Source organism: Mastacembelus armatus, chromosome 17 (genome assembly GCF_900324485.2).
Source record: "Mastacembelus armatus chromosome 17, fMasArm1.2, whole genome shotgun sequence".
NCBI classification, from domain to species: Eukaryota; Metazoa; Chordata; class Actinopteri; order Synbranchiformes; family Mastacembelidae; genus Mastacembelus; species Mastacembelus armatus.
In genome coordinates this window covers 14,229,598-14,248,479 of record NC_046649.1, presented here as the reverse complement: position 1 = coordinate 14,248,479, position 18,882 = coordinate 14,229,598, and the positions used below count along the sequence as shown (strand labels likewise).

At 44.2% G+C, this 18,882-nt stretch overlaps 1 protein-coding gene across 5 annotated transcripts in view; it reads right to left on the bottom strand.

Moving 5' to 3' along the window:
* The window catches only part of kmt2cb (lysine (K)-specific methyltransferase 2Cb), a 62,967-nt gene that overhangs the window by 3,120 nt on the left and 40,965 nt on the right, over nucleotides 1-18,882 (bottom strand). For 4 of the 5 annotated variants that reach the window (XM_026313864.1, XM_026313865.1, XM_026313867.1 and 1 more), the window contains 29 exons: nucleotides 18,810-18,842; nucleotides 18,354-18,503; nucleotides 18,116-18,257; nucleotides 17,783-18,018; nucleotides 17,488-17,561; nucleotides 16,496-16,693; nucleotides 14,274-16,271; nucleotides 13,378-13,691; nucleotides 11,660-13,239; nucleotides 11,453-11,564; nucleotides 11,200-11,263; nucleotides 11,053-11,113; nucleotides 10,716-10,948; nucleotides 8,208-9,830; nucleotides 7,847-8,035; nucleotides 6,933-7,097; nucleotides 6,724-6,853; nucleotides 6,385-6,532; nucleotides 4,793-4,977; nucleotides 4,483-4,619; nucleotides 3,818-4,097; nucleotides 3,207-3,346; nucleotides 2,415-2,525; nucleotides 1,193-2,309; nucleotides 954-1,090; nucleotides 711-853; nucleotides 414-588; nucleotides 186-302; nucleotides 11-84 (listed from right to left, as the gene is read on the bottom strand). In XM_026313864.1, coding sequence (XP_026169649.1) covers nucleotides 11-84; nucleotides 186-302; nucleotides 414-588; nucleotides 711-853; nucleotides 954-1,090; nucleotides 1,193-2,309; nucleotides 2,415-2,525; nucleotides 3,207-3,346; nucleotides 3,818-4,097; nucleotides 4,483-4,619; nucleotides 4,793-4,977; nucleotides 6,385-6,532; nucleotides 6,724-6,853; nucleotides 6,933-7,097; nucleotides 7,847-8,035; nucleotides 8,208-9,830; nucleotides 10,716-10,948; nucleotides 11,053-11,113; nucleotides 11,200-11,263; nucleotides 11,453-11,564; nucleotides 11,660-13,239; nucleotides 13,378-13,691; nucleotides 14,274-16,271; nucleotides 16,496-16,693; nucleotides 17,488-17,561; nucleotides 17,783-18,018; nucleotides 18,116-18,257; nucleotides 18,354-18,503; nucleotides 18,810-18,842 — 10,066 coding nt within the window. The remainder of the gene's footprint in view (nucleotides 1-10; nucleotides 85-185; nucleotides 303-413; nucleotides 589-710; nucleotides 854-953; nucleotides 1,091-1,192; nucleotides 2,310-2,414; nucleotides 2,526-3,206; nucleotides 3,347-3,817; nucleotides 4,098-4,482; nucleotides 4,620-4,792; nucleotides 4,978-6,384; nucleotides 6,533-6,723; nucleotides 6,854-6,932; nucleotides 7,098-7,846; nucleotides 8,036-8,207; nucleotides 9,831-10,715; nucleotides 10,949-11,052; nucleotides 11,114-11,199; nucleotides 11,264-11,452; nucleotides 11,565-11,659; nucleotides 13,240-13,377; nucleotides 13,692-14,273; nucleotides 16,272-16,495; nucleotides 16,694-17,487; nucleotides 17,562-17,782; nucleotides 18,019-18,115; nucleotides 18,258-18,353; nucleotides 18,504-18,809; nucleotides 18,843-18,882) is intronic. The other variant, XM_026313866.1, reaches the window with a different exon arrangement.

The window sequence follows — 18,882 nt, the reverse complement described above, 5'->3', positions numbered from 1 at the left end:
CGCAGAGTACCTCGCTAGCCCTCCAGTTCGAGTGGCATCAACAACATGTTCACTGTCAATGCGGAACATGAACACTGCTCGGTTCTGTAAGGAAGAGAAGAAAATGTTATAGTTGTTAGTTTTAGCAACAAAAAGAAATGTAGTTTAAACAAAGTTAGTTCAAAAATGATTTAAAATAAATGTACCTGAGATCTATAGATCTTCTCCTTTCTGATGGCAACCTCATTTCGGAGGATCGTTCCATTGTACTCAATTACCATGGTTTGTTTTTCGATGTCTCTAGCAGCAAACAGCCCCAGACCCTGTTAACACATTACATAAGCAGCTATTGATTTTGTTCCAAGGAATCCAGCTGCACGGGTCTCAGTCATGCATAACTTAAAATTTATCACAATATTTATTTTACGACTCACCTGGATGCGGGAGCGGGCCAGATAGACATTGGCTCTCCACTCACTCTTCATCCAGCGATACTGAGAGGACCTGGGGTGCACTACTGGAGGTTTGCTATGGGGGGCACCACCTTCTCCTTGGGCCACATTCTGATTAGACCTGGCATTACTGCTAGATACAGCCTGTGGTTGTGGCCTTAATGTTCAGAATGGAAAGGCAATATTACAAATAATAATAATTCAATAATATTTTTGGAAAATTGTTAATTGCTGAAATGTCATACCAAAAAATAATGTCAACTTAAACCAAAAAATTACCTTATCACTAGTGATGTGTAAAGAGAGCTTGTTCTTGGCTGGGCCCGAGCACTACCAGCTGGATTGAACATGAGAGGCAACTCCACAAGAGGATTGCGACCGTAACGGAATGAGTACCTGTCACAAGCCTCTACTCCTGGGAGCTAAAGTCAATAAGCAAAGAAGAGTTATATTCTGCAGCCTGCACAGATTATAATCCAGACATTTGTTTAAATGTCAAATTTGTAAAAAGCAGCTACAAACCGATTCAGTGATCTTAGTGACTGCAGGGACTGTGAGCCCAAATAGGTCCTCTCCTTTCAGGTATACAGGGAACAATTTTAGAGTACCCGATTCAGCTCTCTTCTCAGCAACAGGACCCAGAACCTTATCCCACACTCCTAATTACAATGAGACAAGAACACATGAAGGTCAAAAGCAATATTCTGAAAAAGTAAGAACACCCAACAATCATACTTTTCTGAGGATCGTTGAAGACAAACCTTTAGCAGTGGTGTCAGTAAGGACCAGATCTTGGTAGCCTTGCTCGATGACCCTGATAGTAAACTCTGGCAGTCCCTCTCTGTCTTCAACAGAACAGATGTAGCGGCAGCGACGGTTTCCGTGGCGCATGCTCCAGTAAATGCGGCAAGCCTCATAGCCAACTGGAAAGATGGCTGTTGGAGAATGGAAAGCTGCCATTTGTTGAGGGGTTAGTTGGCCCATTGCATGTAACACTAGACTGCCGACCCGAAAGGTATAACCCAACTCAGGCTGCTGCACAGCAGTGGCAATCTGACGCACTTCGTCCCTTTGGACGTAGACACGTCGGAAGACAGCAAAACAACGCAACTCATGCTCCAATGCTTGTCCAGCTGTTCCCCTGGGCCTGTGGGCGTGACAGAGCATGGTCTTGTCCTTAAAGAAGGTGCACTGAGCTTGCAGAGCACAAGTGAAATGGTAGACGTTGGTGCAGCGTAGGCGGTGGCAGCCACTGGTAGCTCCAGTCTGCTGGCAGTAAGCGCAGCGCACCGTTTGACCACGACGCAGTGCAAGCTCCACATTGATGAGTGCTCCAGCCTGAGTCTCATACACCTCAGTTGACCACAGGGCGCAGTTTAGATGAACCCATACATCAAGATCTAGATTAAGCAGCCTAGCGGGGCCATCAGTGACCCCATCCCCATACTGGTGGCAGAAACAGCAGCGCCTCTGGTCCCGGAGTAAGGCAGGAGGGCGCAGGGAGGCCCCAAGTTTCTTAAGGAGCTCATCAATCTTATCTTCATCTGGAAGCTGGGAATTACCTCTTGGCACCACCACCTGAACAGTCCACTTCCTCCAGCGGAGTCCTTTCTGTCTTTTTCCCTGGTGCCAGGCATCATAGGACCTTGGCCGAGCCTTCAGCTTCACTGTCACTTTGATGGCATCAGACTTTGTCTCCATCTTAGGTGCCTCGCCTGCAGTTGGGAAGGGGATAGGAGGTGTAGAGGGGGGAGACTGCGAGGGTTGGAGCTGTGCTAGGCAATGAACATCTAGCGATGACATGTTGTTACTGTACTGGTGCTGGGCTTTAGAAAGGCTCTCTGCTTGGTCTGAGGCTGGTAGAAGGGACACCGATTCCTAAAAAGAGTGGCAATGAAATCCAGCCAAAACAAAACAGTTACATTAAGTGCATGTCATTAAGACTCAGTTTGGTGTTTCTGCCTGTGTTACAATTGCACAAACCTTGGTATCTGTTGTTGACCTGGACTGCAATGGTGATGAACAGTAGAGAAGGAAGCAGCTTTGACTGCAGAAGACCAGGTCTTCTTCTGATTTCAAACAGCTTTCAGATTGCTAGTGGGATAAATGAATCCATGTTTAACAGGCTGAATAAGGAATGAGGTGTTATATCAAAGCCTGACCAATATGCACTGCTTAAGCTCAACTGATGTTAAAATAAATTATAAAGTAAAACATAAAAAATGCACTACTTAAATAACCCAAATACTATCAGGACTGAAGTCATGGGGTATGCTGTTTAACCCAGTAATTGATACAAAATGGGTTTAACTCCCACAGGCAGGATTTACATAATCAGAGGATATATGCAGTATTACTATGGCGTCGCGAGTGGATGTGTATGTGTGTCTGTCTGTGTGTGAATATATTGATACGTGTGTGGCCCTTCAGGCTTAAACTAGATAATATATCCTCTAAAGTAAAGGTCTGGGCATTCAGTCATAGCTCATCTGGGAGATCTACTGGGAAATCAATAATAAAACAATCCATAGTCATTTGGCAGAGATTACTTTTTATGAACTGTTACTGTCTATATATTTAAAGCATGATATAATGCCATATTGTTGACTACCTGTCAGCTGCTACTGTGATCCTTGAGTAATAGAATGGAAAGCAGTCTTCCCTTTGTTCATTCCATTAAAACTGACTCTAAATTACATTTCTAGCTCTCCAGTTTAAGGGTGGTCCTACTTAATATGCCACCCTGCTACCCTGAGGGATACTTCAATTCAATACCTTCATGTGGGCAGGGAGATCTCTGATGGATTTCTGCACTCCGTTCCCCAGAACCACCACCTTACAGTGGCAGCACCACTGGGGTTTGCATCCAGGGCTGGCAGGGGTCTTCTGGTCAGGTCCTCGAGCCATAGCTGTGCCTGAACCAACAGGAAGCATGTGTTTTTTATTCATTTCAAAATACATTCTGGGTTTGTAAACCAACAGCACTATGATACTTTAAGTAGTTCAGAAAATAAAGCACCCTATTATAGAAGTAAAAGAAATGAAATGCCACGGTCTTCTAATCATAAACTGTTTACTGTATTTAACAAGCAAGAGAGAATCAATGAAATCAATACGGATGCCAGTCAGCACCCTGGGCGTCATGCAGTACTTGGCCACAGAGAAATAATTATATGCTAGATAAAAATGGCCATTTGTAGTTTGTTAGGAAAGGTAATTGCTCCTGTGCATGCTCAAGGTTAAATTATTACAAACTGAGTTTGCATTGCTGCTTTGTGCTCTTCCACAGGAACTCACTATGCTATACGTACAAATAACATTTCAATTAAAAGCAGCATTACATTACATCAGGGATGCTCTTGTTTAATTTCAGTTTATTGCCTCACCTGGGTTGTTGAGGTGGAAGCGGAAATTATGTGCATGCTGCTGCATCATCCCCTGTGCTCCGCTGGGCCTTATCATCTGTCCGGGCCGCCCAGGAAGCCCTCCAGTGGCTCCATGTATATGGACGAGCATGGGAGACTGAGGCTCCATGCTGTGTGGACCTGCCCTTGCACCACTGAGCATAGATAGCGACCCCCTGTCTGGGGTGCTGCTGACCTCATAGCTGCTGGGAATCTTCACACACAGTAGATCTGAAATGGCTGCCACTACACCTGTGATGTTCTGGGGAGGAAAAAACAAACCCAAGACATTGAATATCTAATTTTTAGAGCGTTATCTGCATTTACATCCCTGGCCCTATGCAATGTTTAACAATGATGTCATTCATATATTTACTTTATAAAATACTTTTAAATAAATGCCAGCTTTCTATCAAGTATTAGCAAATTTCGAAACAAGTTGTGCAGAAAACAAACAATAGATGCAAAATAATCTACACAAAAAATCTTTTTTTTTTTAAATAGTACAAATTATTAATTCTTATCTAATCCAAGATTTTGCATTTTTTCTTGTACTCAAAACTGACACCACAAAAGAATAAATAAAAAAATAACTACTGAAATCTGCTCAATCTCTGAGACCAGAATAAATTAAAAAATATTCTTACCTCAGCTGCAGCTGGTCTCAATGTGATGGCTACAGAAACCAGTCCTTGTTTGGAATCATTAGACATGGGGCCAAAGCTGGAGCCAAAGAACATTGCAGATGGCTCAGTCTTGATATCTTGCAGTTTGATCTCTGACTCTTGAGAATGAAAAAAAAAAAAAAAAAAAAAAAAAAAAAAAAGTGCAACAGTTATAAGAAAAATGCTTGCTCTGTTAAGGTATGCTGGAGTTATGAGGTGAAATTGCATACACAAAAACATCTAAAAGGAGATACAGGAATACACTTTTTATATTTGAGCTGTGTTTCTTTACTTTTCCCATCAGGTGCAGGAAGCATGGGGAGAACAGGAGACAGGCAGGGGGATGGTGGCTCTTCCTTCACCAGAGAAAGGTCTGGGTAGCGGCTGATCTCCATGCCAACCACGCTCTCAGGTGATGAGGATGGAACAAAACTGTCAGGTGTGTCCCTGTCTTTGCAAGGCTCCTGTCCTCTGTTACTGTTAACATGTGGCATGGGGAAAAAAAAAAACAACAAACAATTAACCACCTTTGCCAAAACCATGCAGATAGACTCAGTTGTTGTAAACAACATGAAGAAATGTTGAGAGCTTTTAACCCTCTGGGGTCAACGCACGCGCCGGCGCGTTTTGACGCATCTTTTTCTGATAAGGCCGAAACAAACTTAAATTACTCCGTCAATTCTGATCGTACAGATAAAAGAAGTATATCATTCAAATCTGTAAAGGGTCTAGTTTTAGTGGTATACCATCATAATAACAACAAAACCTTGTGCTTTTTTTAAATAAAGAAAGCCGACAGGGTGCGCTCTCGGACTTTTCTGTCTCTGCCATTTCTCTTCACAGACGCGTAAATAAAACAACCAGAATCTCAGCGAATACTTGCCTCATAAAAATAAGAATTATATGGCTAGAAAGCTTGAAATGTTTTCTTTTGAGTGAAACAATTCAAGTCAAAAACAAATCATCACTTTTTATTTAATCCGTATGAACGTAAGGAGAAGTCCGTTTTTTCCTGTCTCACCTCATTACAGGTAATGTACACTGTCCACTGTTCACATGTAAATAATCTCAGGTGAACCAGGTAAATATGTTCACGCCCCCGAGAAATGACAAAATATCAAACTTCATCATAGAATTTACTCACTTTTTCAGCGCGTTTGGATGATGGCGCGTTACGCACGTGAAGCGGCGCTCCTTACATTCCTCACAGAGACAAATAGTTTAGCTTGTCCTCAGAGTAAAAACACTGATTTTAACTCAAATGAGGATCGTTTAGCTCCTCATTGTGTTGTATTGTACAGCACTAATCCGTCCCATCTACATTGACTGAAAGGCTCATTATGCGCGGCTTTGTCTGGACGTTCAGTGCGTCTTTTGTGTTCTCAGGTAAATCACATGACTATTCATCCTCACACACCCTCTTGCATATGGCCTTTCTGGACAAAAAGTGTCTTAGAAAATTTAAATCAGTGTATTGTTTTCTGTGAATGTGTGAACAAGATGACATTCACAGCACTCTGAAGTAAACACTTTAGCCTACAACATGCTGGTCTCCAAAGTCTTGTGAACCAATGTTCTGTTTGTGTTTTATGGTCTTATTTCAGTGAGTAAAAAATTGTAGTTTTTCACTAACCATGCATAACCACTTTTTTCTCAAAAACACAATAATGTATAAACTTGCTGCTCACATATTATTGTAGCCAATTTTGTGCTGATTACAGTGTTATTAGACTTTAGACATTAATATGTTTAAAAAACACTGAAAAAAGCACAAATGTCAGGACATGTCAAAATTTGTCCAGGCCCCAAAAACCCCCTCAGACCCCAGAGGGTTAATGGTTGTAATAATCCAGTACAGTACAAGGCACGTTATTTATCTGTTACCTTAGCTCCTCTTGGTTGTTGTGCGGAGGGGTGGGGAGGGAGGCTGGAACATCCACAGTTTTAGGTCCTTGCGCAATGGCCCGGGCTAGTAGATCTTCCTCCGTTCTAAATGGGACATGTAGGGGCTTTGGGACCAGGCCTTTGGAGACTAGATGACATGGGGGCACATTGTCAATGTGGATGTGCACGCACGCACGCACGCACGCACGCACATGCGCACACACACACACACACACACACACACACACACACACAGTTTCCATTATTACAATTGCTGCAATGATTGAAATAAAATGTTATGTACTAGCGACATGAAGGTACACACTCCTTTATTCTTACCCATAGCAGCAGCTTTGCTGGCCAGCTCTTCCGTTGTGGCAAATCCGTTAATCATTTTCTGTCGGTTCACAGGTGGTGGGGTGGGAGGAAGAGATGCCGGTGGTGTTGGTGGATTGCTGAGGTTACTCTGCTGCAAGAATCGACACCATTTCAAAGTCAGTGCACCATGTAGCACACAGCTCCAACACAGTAAGTTAGGCAGATCTTACCTTGTAGGACAGCTGGGAGTAATAGTCAGAGACTCCATCTAGGGAGGCGCTGCCAAAAGTACCAGACAAGAGGTTCTCGCCATTGAGCTGGCCGCTGCCATAGGGAGCAAAGTGGGCAAAGTTGACCCCAATCAGGGGCTCCATGAGGGGCAGGAGAGAGAGTTGCTGTGTCAGGACAAAAAAAAGAAAAGAAAAACAAAACAGCAATCAATGAAAAAGGGAAGAAGGAACATCAGAAAAAAAGTACAATGGAGGTTCTAGCATAAACCACACAGAAATACAAAAAACAAAAACAAGACATAACATAGCATAGAATGCTTTGTAGGATACATGTTTGAATGGAAGCAAAGAGCTTTTTCGAGTCTTAATAATCCTCAGAATCGACTAGAATGTGACTAGAATCTCTTTATCTACTTCTCTGCAGACAGGCAGAGCTAAATATGCACCGATTCTGACTCTTCACTGTCCTATAATTAATATGTGACAATTAACAGTCATTGCTGTACACTTCTTTGTGTACATACTACAGTACATGCTCATGTAGTTCTTGGTAGGCTGTATTTAAAGGTGATTATGAGATACCATACTACATTTCTGGGTGAGTCAGTTTCATAAAGTTCAAATCAATAAGCCTCGATCAAAGAGGGACTTGTAATAATGAATCCTGTTCCACGCTTCTGAATAACACCACCTTATACAACCTTGGTGTGCAACTGTCATCCTAATAACAGTAATATGCTTGTGAGTGTGAAATCTGTGTCTGGGCACCTGACTTACACAATTTTCTTTCCTGGCAGTAATTAATACTGTAAACTTTGGAATAAAGCATTTTGATTTCAAGGTATAATCTTTCTACAATCCTTTGTTCCTACCGTATGAGGTGCAGGTGATAAAGTGGTAAAAATCAATCTTACCTGTTTAATTTGGGTCATTACATTGTCAGGGCCAGAGTGCATGAGTTGTCTCTCATCCCCTTCCTTCTTCCTCTTCTTGTAGCGAGAGGCAGGTTTCTCTCCTTTTGGTGCCCTCTTGTTCCTTCCTTTCTTCTTCTCCTGTTCAGGAAGGAGAGGTCCAGGAAAGTCAGGGGTGCCATCTGAGTATGCCTGGAGGTGAGGAAAAAATTACACAAAAAAAAAAAAAAAAAGTTGCATAAAAACAGATATATCAACTTCAAATTACTTGTTCAACAATACTGCTTCAAGTTAGATGTTTTCAAACACCAACTATGATGCACCTCCCACCTGAACCACTCACTATGACTAACAAAATACTGACCCCGTTGCTCTCAATGGAGTTTTGCCTCAGGTCGGTTTTGCAGTCTGCAGTCTGCTGCTCCTCCTCCTCTGACCGCAGGCTCTCCTCTGACCTCTGTTGGGACAATCCAGGTGGAGGTGTGCTCTTGTTCTTCAAAAGGTGTTTCAGCAGCTCGTTGCCAGCCTCACCCTTGTTTGGACTGGGACCTACTGGGAAGGGAGATGCACTCCCTTTACTACCCTCCTCCTTCACAGAGCTTATTTCTGAGCTGGTGGGCCCTTCTCTTGGCCCATGACAATCACTGGCATCAGTCTGCTCCAGCTTTATGTTGTTGAGGATCCGATCATGCTCCTGAGCCTGTGTCCTTGCTGCGTCTGTTGAGGTACCAGGTGGTCCAGACTGTCCCCCTGAAAGCTGCCTTTCCAGCTCTGAATGACTCGGGGTGGAAGATCCCAGTAAGGGAGACCTTGATAAGTCCTGGTCCCCGAAGAGATGGGTGTTTCTGGTTGGAGTTGAAGAGGTGTCTGAGACGCATGGTGTGAGAGGGGCTGTAAGATCAGAGTGGGGAGTTGAAGGGGTCTTAACCGAATCTGCATCATCATCTTTCTTCTTTTTGCGGTTTCTCTTCTTTTTTCCCTTCTCATCTGGGATGATGTTGGAGTACAGCTGGATAAGGGACTGACCTGAGCCTGGAAAGTTAGAAGGCAGAGGTGTCGAGTCACCCCCAAATGGTGGACCCTCACTTGGCATCTGAAGCATCATTCCTGGGCCACTGAACTGACGAGGCCTGGGCTGCCCCTGGGGAAAGTTAGGTGCTTGCAGGGTGTGATTATCAGGCCCCAAACCAGGCCCCATGTCTGGGGGCATCATCCCGTTGCCCATCATGGCCCTCCTTTCACCTTGCATAAAAGTTCCAGGAGGTGAGCCCATTCCATGTTGCATGCCCTGCTGCTGGTGAAACATCGGTCCAAGAGCCTGTTGCTGTAGTGGGGGTCTCTGGGGCTGCATGAAGTCTTGTGGCAGCTCTGCATTGAAAAAAGGCATCTGAGAAAGCGGTGCCATGTTTCCATCAGACCCTATCATCCCTTGCTGCTCCATTTCCATGCGGTGTTTCAGGGCTCTCTGTCGTTCCACTTCCTGCATGAGCTGCACCCGCTGTCTCTCCTGCTGCTCCCTGAGCCTCTCTCTCCTCTCCCGCTCCTGGAAACCTTCACTGAATGGATTGTTGTCATCAAACTTCACACCACCTACCTGCATAGGTTTTACACCTCCTGGTGGAGCTTGGGGTTCCACAGGCATTTGAGAGTGCTGAGGTATGTTACCCATTGGCATCTGATGGGGCTGGCCCGGATTTCCCACAGGTACCTGGGGGGGCATTACTGGCGGCATGGGCATGGGAGCACCCGGTTGCCAGCCAGGTGGTGGGTTGGGCATGCGTGGAGGGGCGTTTGCCTGACCGGGATGAAGTGGCATCTGCATCATGGGGTTCATAGGAGGCTGAACCATTGGTGGTCCACCGGAAACCATGCCAGCAGGGCCTGGCATTGGGTGCATCCCAGGCATTATGGGTGTCATATTGTTTTGCTGCTGTTTGACTCTGTACTCCTCTATAAGTTCAGCATGCTCCTTCTGCTGCTTGCGGATCTAAAACAAAACACAAGACATTTTCAAAAACAACGTGACTGAGGATCTCTATGAACATCACAAAAAAGTTACCTATAACTTGCAAGGTGTTTTATTCCATTTACAAGATAAACTTTTTAAAGGACATATTTACCCAAGGGGTGTGAACAAATTTAATGTCAAACAGCAACTGAAAATTTGAACTTTAAAGTGGGAGTTACGAAGAACAACCAGCCATGAGCTTTTTTTCCCAGCAGGTTGATGGGTGCAGTTGAGGTACAGATCTGTGGGTTTCAAATTCTTCTTTTAGTTTAAATATTACTTGTCAAGTCTGTGTGAAAAGAAAAAAAGCTCACAACTAATGTGTGCCTTTTTAGGAATACCTTAAGATACTGTTAAAAACAGCACCTCCGCTTCCAATGAGAATTTATGTTTCTCAGAAGTGTGAAGAAAAAAGCTGAAGGTAAAGAAAATAAGGAAAACACAGACTTGCTCTTTAATTTTATCTTTGTTGAACCCTTACACTAATGCCAGTGTGTGTTGTTGAAAGTCTAATTTTGTCTGTAAGATACATATCTCTTTTGGTTAAATAGTACTAATTAAATTGCTTTTAATAATAGAAAAGTAATACTGTCTAATGAGGTGGTTTGTGTTTCCCATCTGTTATTCTGCTAGACCTTATTTTAGCACCACACATTTCCCATAACATGGTTCCAAGTACCCTGGTGTTTTCTCCCACGTGAAGGAAAATACTTCTGGTGGAAGGCCCACGGGCTGTGATTTTACACAGGCTGTTATTTAAAAAATAAACTTACAGGACCATGAGAAGGACAATGCTTAGGGAGGCCATTGTGTGGAGTGGGGCAGCAAGAGAACTCGGTGGTGATTGACAGGCCGAGCATTTACCTGCTCAAGTTGTTTCTGCACTACACCCTGTTGCTCTGTGACATGTTTGAGCTGCTCAGCGTCCTCCTCAGGGAACTCTCTCCCTGCCTTCTTCGCTGTTCTTTGCTTGGCAGACAGAGCTTTCTTAGATTTCCTGTGAGCGCCAATCTTCTCTTCCAGAAATTTCTGCTGCATTTGAAGTAGTTGCTGCGTCTCCTGGAGCCACTCCTCATACTGAGCCCTCTGAGCATTGTCTGAAACAAGAAAAAAAGGCTACTTTGTCAGAAATCTTGACAGCATAAAAAACAAATATTAAACCAAGAAGTTGAAAATACATATACATTTTTGGAGAACTTACTGACAAACCCTGGTCCAAAGTTTGGAGGATTGGGTCTTGTTACTTGTGTCAATTTGCCATCCTGACAACAAGGTCGACAAGTATGTTAGTATATAACACAATTTAGATATTTTAAATAACATCGAAGCAGATTAATTGTTCAAATACCTGTCCAACAACTTGCGGTGGAAGCGGTGCACTTTCAGGACAAGGTGGAACAGGAACAGGAAATCTGTAATATAACAATCAAAACATCATTTTAATTGTTAATTCAATCAATTCTTCAAATAATTCTACAAACTCCAAGGGGCTGGGCTGGGCTACTAGGATGGCATTGCAATCAGAAATGAATTATGTATACTTCCACTACCCGTATTAAATTTTCTACTCATGACAGTAGAAAACACAGAACTTTTTTTACCTATTCATGACCATTGGGGCCATTCCCATGTTGTTCTGAACCATGACTTTGTTGATTCCTTTCAGGGCAACCATTTTAGCTTTCATGATGGGGTCAGTGATGGCATCAAAATCTGCAAATCAACAATGCACTGTCAGAAATAATATCATGTTGCAAAAAGTGAACGGAAACTTATATAGTAAAGAATTTTTGGCCTGAATAGTTTACCGATGTTGGGGAAGAAGGAGTCGCTGGAACGCTGTCGTATCATGGCTTGCATCTGCCTCTGTTGCTGTTGCTCCTGCCTCTCCTGGTCTAAGAGGTCCTGCAATAGGAGCGGCTGCTCCTCCAGCAAAAGAGGACGCTGTTGTTGGCCCAATGCCTGGTTCAACACTGTCTGCTGGACCTGACTCAGACTGCCCTGATCCACTCCAGGGGTTAGCCCCACCTGGTGATCTGCCCCAAACCCAGTCATAGAGGCTTCTCCTGCAGCAGAGGCATCAGATATTGTTTGACTTATTGCAAGTCCAGAGGTATGCTGAGCATCAGTGACTTGGCTCTGCTGGGGTATGAGGTTGCCTCCTTGACTGACAGATTCAACAATTTGATTTAATGATTGCTCCTCAGGCTGCTGCTTAATGAGTAAACTAGTCAGCACAGGGGTGGAGTCAGAGAGCACGCCCTGCTGGTTTGAGGTTAAGGTTTCTCCAGTGGCTTGCTGGTCTACCACTTCAGGTGGTTTCTGGCCGTCTTTGACCTCTGCTTTAATTTCACGCCCCGGTGCCGAAGAAACAGAGCCCTGACTCCCAGGGACTTCCAGTTTGACTTCAGCTGAGGACCGCTCACCTGACACCTCCGACTTTGCCAGAGCAGACACTGAACTGGAGGACACCTCAGTTGAAGAGCTTGAGCTTTTGTTGATGTCTGTAGTGTCAGCATTATCATCCATAGGATCACTGAGATCCAGTTCCTCATTAAACATATCTTTCTTGATGTCATCTAGATCGGGGTCTGTATAAGCAATGATATCAAATTTCCCAGATGTTAGGAAGTCATCAAGGTGTAGGTCATTTGTCTCCAGATCTAGATCTTTACCATCTTCAGGATCCAAATTTAGATTTTCCAAGTCAGCATCCACCAAGTCTTTCACCTCCACATCCTCAAGATCTTTGACTGCTGATTCTTCTGCATCCAGTTTCTCCTCCACAGTTTCACTGCTGGCCACAGAGAGAGTCTCAGTCTGCCCTGCAGGGGGTGCAGTCAGAATCATTGATGCTGCCATGTTATGGGTCTCATTTGAGGCAGGCTGGCTCATGGATCTCATCAAAGGAGATTGTTTAAGTGTATTGTTTCCTGACAGCTGGGCATGCTGATGAAGACTGTCCATGCTTGCGGACAGTTGTACATGGGGAGGCTGGCTAGTCATGGGGTCTATTATCCTTGGCCCCTGATTTAAAGGGAACCTGGCTTCATGTGCTCCTGGAAAGCCTGCTGGCCTATGACCCTGCAAACTGGGATCTATATTGTTTCCTTGCATGGTGCCTGGGGGAAATGGCATACGGGGCCTGTTTTCTGCTGCTCTATGTCGCAGCTCAATAAAAGGCTGGCCCATTATGTTGTGCTGCTGTACTGACATACCACGTGGGAAGTGCTGGGGCATCCCCATAGGGTTGCCCCCCATAGTCTTTGCCATTTCAGCAGACATGGAGCGTCTCATTTGAGGAGGCACATCTTGCATTGGATGCTGGCCACGAGGAAAGAACTCTTGGGTCCCATGAGGTCCCAGAACCCCCGGTGAAAATGCAAACCTAAAATATGAAGAAACGTATACAATAGAAGAATAAGGACACTTGTAAGGACAAGAATAAGGACATTTGCGTAGTGATGTGTTTGAATATTTGAAAAACAAAAGGCATTATTTTAAACCATATTATTGCTACACAAACCTTGGTCCTTGGTGTCTCAAATTAGGATCTCCAGGATGGGGGCCCCGTGGCATTTGTCCGTCAGTAGGAAAAGGGACACGCTGATCACCTGGAAAGGGTCCAGGAAACCTCACTGGTCCTCTTAGGGGTCCTTGTCCAGGATAAGGTGGAGGAGGTCGGTTGAACATTTCTCCCTGCTGCCCAGGGCCCTCTTGGAGCCAGGGACGTGGTGTTCCTGGGGTTAAGTTGCCAGCAGACTCTTGAGGGCCTCTCTCCTGTCGTATGGCACTTCTCTGTTGCTGTTGCTTGAGGATTAGTTCTCTAATTCGTTGTCGCTACAAAACACAAACAAATGTACAGAAATTTAAGCCTTTTTAAATGCAAGATCAATGGGTCATGTATAGCTTACAACACAGTATTTTTAGTTGTTCAGAGAGACTGGCTGTTCATTTTCTGCCTACTTATTATACACAGATAATATACACCAATTCAAAACTTTATGTTGACTGGTGATACATATTTTGAATTATTTATATGAACACAAACATGTCAAACATATTCTGGTAATAAAGTGAAGCTGTGTAAGTGTGGTGATAGACGGTCTGTAACCCCTTGCCCAGTATTCCCTGGGTATTGCTACAGCCTGGTTTCACTTCCAAATAAATACCATGGCTAAAACAGGGATTAATATATGACCTGTGTGATTATCTGACTGCTTATGACTCTTGCTGTGTTGGAAAAGAAGCATTTCTACAGATCTTAAATTACTTTAATTTAATTTACTTAAATGGTAAGTAAAATATTGTAATACTGATAGAAATAAGTACAAAAAATTTTGACTCAGGACATTAAAAAAGAAAAGATTCTCTCAAAACACAACAAATGAAACACCAGTCTACAAATAAAATTTCACGTACCTGTTTGAGTCGTTCCTCACTCTCAGCAAGAGCAACACCCTGAGCCTCAGAGGAACCAACAGGCATTTGTAGGTTGTTAGATATTTGGCTTGGGTCTTGAGAGACACCTCCACTATTACCTACACCTGACTGATCTTTTATTTCCATTTTCTCTGTTGACTGTGGACGAGGGGTCATGGGTGCTTGTTCAAATGGGTCATGTCCAGTTGTCTGACTGGGTCTTCTAGAAGGGGACTGAGTAAATCCATCATCAGACACATTTGGATGTTTTGGTGTTTGTGAGCCTGGATGAGGGAAGGGCTCTTGAAGCCTGCCTTGTGGTGAGGAGAAAGGATCCTGGTTTACCATCTGCCCTGGTCTTGGCCCTTGCCTGCTGAGTCCATCAGGGCCAGGTCGTGGGGTCCCTGGAGGTTGTGCATAAGGGTCATTAAGCATTGGTCTGGGAGCCCCAGGCTGAGAAAATATGTCACTACTCCCTGGCCTTGATGTCCCAGGTGTACTGGTAAATGGCTCTATTGGCCCCCTCTGGCTACCTGGTGACTTGGAAAACCTTTCTCCCACAGAAGGCCGTGGAGTACCTGGTGGCTGAGCATAAGGGTCAACAGAGTGGGAAGGTGACATCCTCTGTCCAGGGTGTGACTGATGAGTGAACTGGTTCATCCCACTCGGTCGTGGAGTAGCAGGAGCCTGTGAATAGGGGTCAGATGATGGGCTAGGGGCATTTGATGGCTGACCATAGTTGTCATGTGGACGTGGAGTCCCAGGAGGTCGAGCATACGGCTCAAAGAATGGACGAGGTTGTGCATTGGCTTCAACGATGGCTCGTTGGTTAACCGTAGACTGAGAAAAGTGGTCAGCCACTAGCTTGTTTGGACCAGATGGCTGGGCAAAAGGGTCATATGTGAAGTGGTCAGGCCTGGGAGTGGAAGGTGCATGAGTGTAAGGATTTCTAGACATTTGAGTCACTGGTCCAGGCTGAGCAAATGAATGTGCCTGCGGATGGTGCTGGCCCATTCTAGGAGGACTGGTGAAACTATCATTTCCAGATGGTCTTGGAGTATGGGGAGGCTGAGCATATGGGTCATTCGGCTGATTCTGGGGGAATCTGTCAGGTGGATGTGGAACGGGTCGATTAAAGGGATCCTGAGGCTGAGGAGGAGGCATGGGTGTTTTGAACAGAGGGACTGAGCCAGACTCATTACTTCCAGGGATTGGTGTTAATAAAGGCCTTGAGTAAGGATCAGACAAGATCATCCTATTCTGGGCCATGCGCTGATAGGCCTCATTTCTTATCATGGGTCTTGAATATTGGTCTCTGCCAGGTGAACCCATTGGGGGCCTTCCCTGAGCAGCCTGACTAGCCCTAGGAGGACCAATGGGTTTCAAAAAAAGTTCCACTTCACTAGTTGGCCTTGGGGTGTCAGGAGGCTTGGCATAAGGGTCACTGCTCATGGATGTTGGAGAACCAAATGATTCATGAGCAGGAGAGGGACGACCTCTCTCCTGCTGGTCTGTCAAGGATGTGGGTGATTTACCAGATTCCACAGCCACTCTGCGACAAGTATTTGGCCCAAGAGTTGGTGGTCTTGGGGTTCCAACCATCTTGGCATATGGGTCCCATGGAGAAGATGGTCTGGAACCAGACGAACCAGGCGAGAATACCTGCGGGGACTGAGGTTGGGAGGAAGGGCCAGATGGAGGAGGAGGAGGAGGTCTTAAAAACACATCCTCTGGAGGACCTGAAGTGGGTGTCCCTGGCAGTTGTGGCCTGGCAAAGCCTTCTTTAGAGTTGAGTGGCTGCATGGGGGACATACTGCCATTGCTGGGCTGGGAGGCAGGGCTCTGGTTCCCACTGTTGTTGCCATCTCCCTCCGACTGGCTGTTGGTCTGCTGCTGCTGTTGCTGCTGCTGTTGTTGCTGGAGTTGCTCATTCTTAACTTGCTCCAGTTTCTGAGTGGCTTCAATTTTGGCTTGCTGTTTGCTTTTCTGCCTCATTTGCTGTTGGAAGGGCAGAGTGAAAATTGGGGTTAGGCATCAAAAGAGAGGCAACAAATGTCTTATGCCAAAAATGAACTGGACCTACTAACCACCAATGTCATCAGGGTTAATGTGGAGGATAGTGTAGTTGTTTAGGAAGCTTTACTAAACCACCACTTCTTAGTTGTCTTAATATAAAGTGGACCTGCCGCTGCATTCGCTGACTTCATTGCATACACTCTTACCTGTCTAAACTTCCACTCTTGTTCATGCTCTGACTCTTTTGGTTTCAAAGGGTCTTTAAACAGCAGTTCTGTGTATAGTGGTATGTTGGGATCAAACACCTCAGGGGGCTGTTGCTGTGGATGGTGCCTCTTCACCGTCTCATTCGACATCTGGACTTTGTTGATGCGCAGGGCTGCTCGGTTATCTCTTGCCTTTTGCTAAACAGCAAATCAATCACAATTGCAGAACAGAAACACATTAGATAGAAATCCAACACTAGAGAAAAAACAGACATCACTTGTGCAACTCTGATTCTATGGAATAATTTCAATGCTTTTCAATAAATTTCACTCTCTTTCATAGCACTTGATTCTTTATTTGATTCTTGAATATTGTTTCTGACCATATCCATCCACTGTGTAATCCAGAAACAGAGGTTACATGAGATGAATATGTCCTCCTTATAGGAAAACAGCTGACACTTAATGTTGACAGTAAGGCAGGGGTCTTCTTCCCTGATGCTAGGGTGGATTACTAACTTACGAAAGGGACAGAAGGAGAGAACTCCAATTTTATTTTGATTGGTTCATGCCTCATTTTAATGGTAATGTTCTCGTATCCTATGGTAAAGTGGGATATCAATAGAAAAAGGTATAAAAGAGAACTATAACCATGTCACCAGTAAAATATCCTTTAAATCACTAATGAAGGGTACATTTTTTAATGAAGACTAGCTTTTGAAACTGGCCTCAGCCAGATAAAATTACTTCTGGTGAACTTAATTACTGATACCATAGTGAGTTCTATCACTGAGCAGGGCTTCCTATGTTAATTAGTTCATCTGTGAATGGCTGGATTTAAAACTGCATTGGCAAGAGGCCAGATGCAATACAGGAGTCTGCCTTCTACATCCTAATATGTCAGAGCAACTAGTAGTAACAGGTTGATGTCTGGCATGGTTCAATGTGTTTTGAGATAGTTGATGAAAATTCAACAGTATGAATGATCTTACCACATATGGGGCCCTGTCTTGTGAACTAGCTTTCCTCCAAAGTTTTGCAATTTGCTTTACTCTTGTAGACCAGTCTGTTGAAAGAATGAGAAGAGTTGTCATGCCAACCATCTCACAGAGCGCATACAAGATAGGTTTTGTACTTAGAGACTGAGACAGTGGAGGACATACACCCAAACAATACCCAGATAAAACCAGAAATAACAGCAATGGAAACACAAACTTAAATTATTAACTTACTAGACAATTTTAGAAGAATGCAGAAATCATGAAAGCTTTAGAGCTATAAACTAACCTGGGTATTCTTCTTTGAGGTTGGGAAAATTGACATTGGTATATAGGACCGGTGCAACAGTGGCCAGCTCTCCAAGTGTCTCTTCCTTCTCCCACTTGAGTGTACTCCTTTGGGCATTTGACATGGCTTCAGTCTCCCCCTCAGGCAGAGAACTAGGAGGTGTAGGGCCGGGAGCATGGGCAGGGGAGGGCCATGGACCAATTGCCTCTCTAGACATCTGATTAAACTTTCTATCTCTGTAACAGATGAAAACAGGTCATATGGTATGCTTTAATGACACTATAATTTTGCTGATAAAAAAAACCAAAAAAAAAAAAAAAACCAGTACATTACCTTGGATTGTCAGTGAAAGGCATACGGTTGAGGGGGGAGAAGTTTTCGGGGACGCAGGGCCCTGATCCTGGATTTGTAGAGAAACGTTGGTTTGGTCCCATCACACCATTAATCATTGGCATCCTTGGAAACATGGGGTTCCCTACAGACGTATTTTATAAGGTGAATTAGATGCACCGATTTTCAAAAGTAAAGACAAATGATATGTCAGACCAAGGAAAGGTGATTATTGATGTACCTGCATTGGGATGAGGCATGCTAGTGCCAGGTGTAGCAGGGAGAGGCCCTGGACCCTGGGGGTGAGGCACCTGTGGTGGTGGAGGTGGCTGGCACGTGCTGGGGCTAAGGACTGCTGTGAAGAGTTCCTCTACATCCTTACCCTCTAGCTCTGAAACATAATATAATGGCACAATGCTGTGTTTGTATGTATTATCCACTAAGGTGTTAGTGAAGTTGGGTAAAAATAAACTGCAATGTCAGAATTCATTCCTTCTGTGTGCTATAGATACATGGATGCCAAATACTGAAATCATCATTTAATTGTATTAGTAAATGGCCTGACTGACCGAAAAAAATTGGGACCATTATGAAAACATTTTTAAGTCGAAACACCTTCGATAAGTCATATGAATTAGTGTGGGGAAAACACAGCATCAACGTTTAGCTCTTAATAAAAAAAGATGAAATTACAAACCTGGAATTTTGTAAAGTTTGCTGAGGATTGACTCTGAAACGGAATGAATCCGAGAAAACAGATCATTATTCAT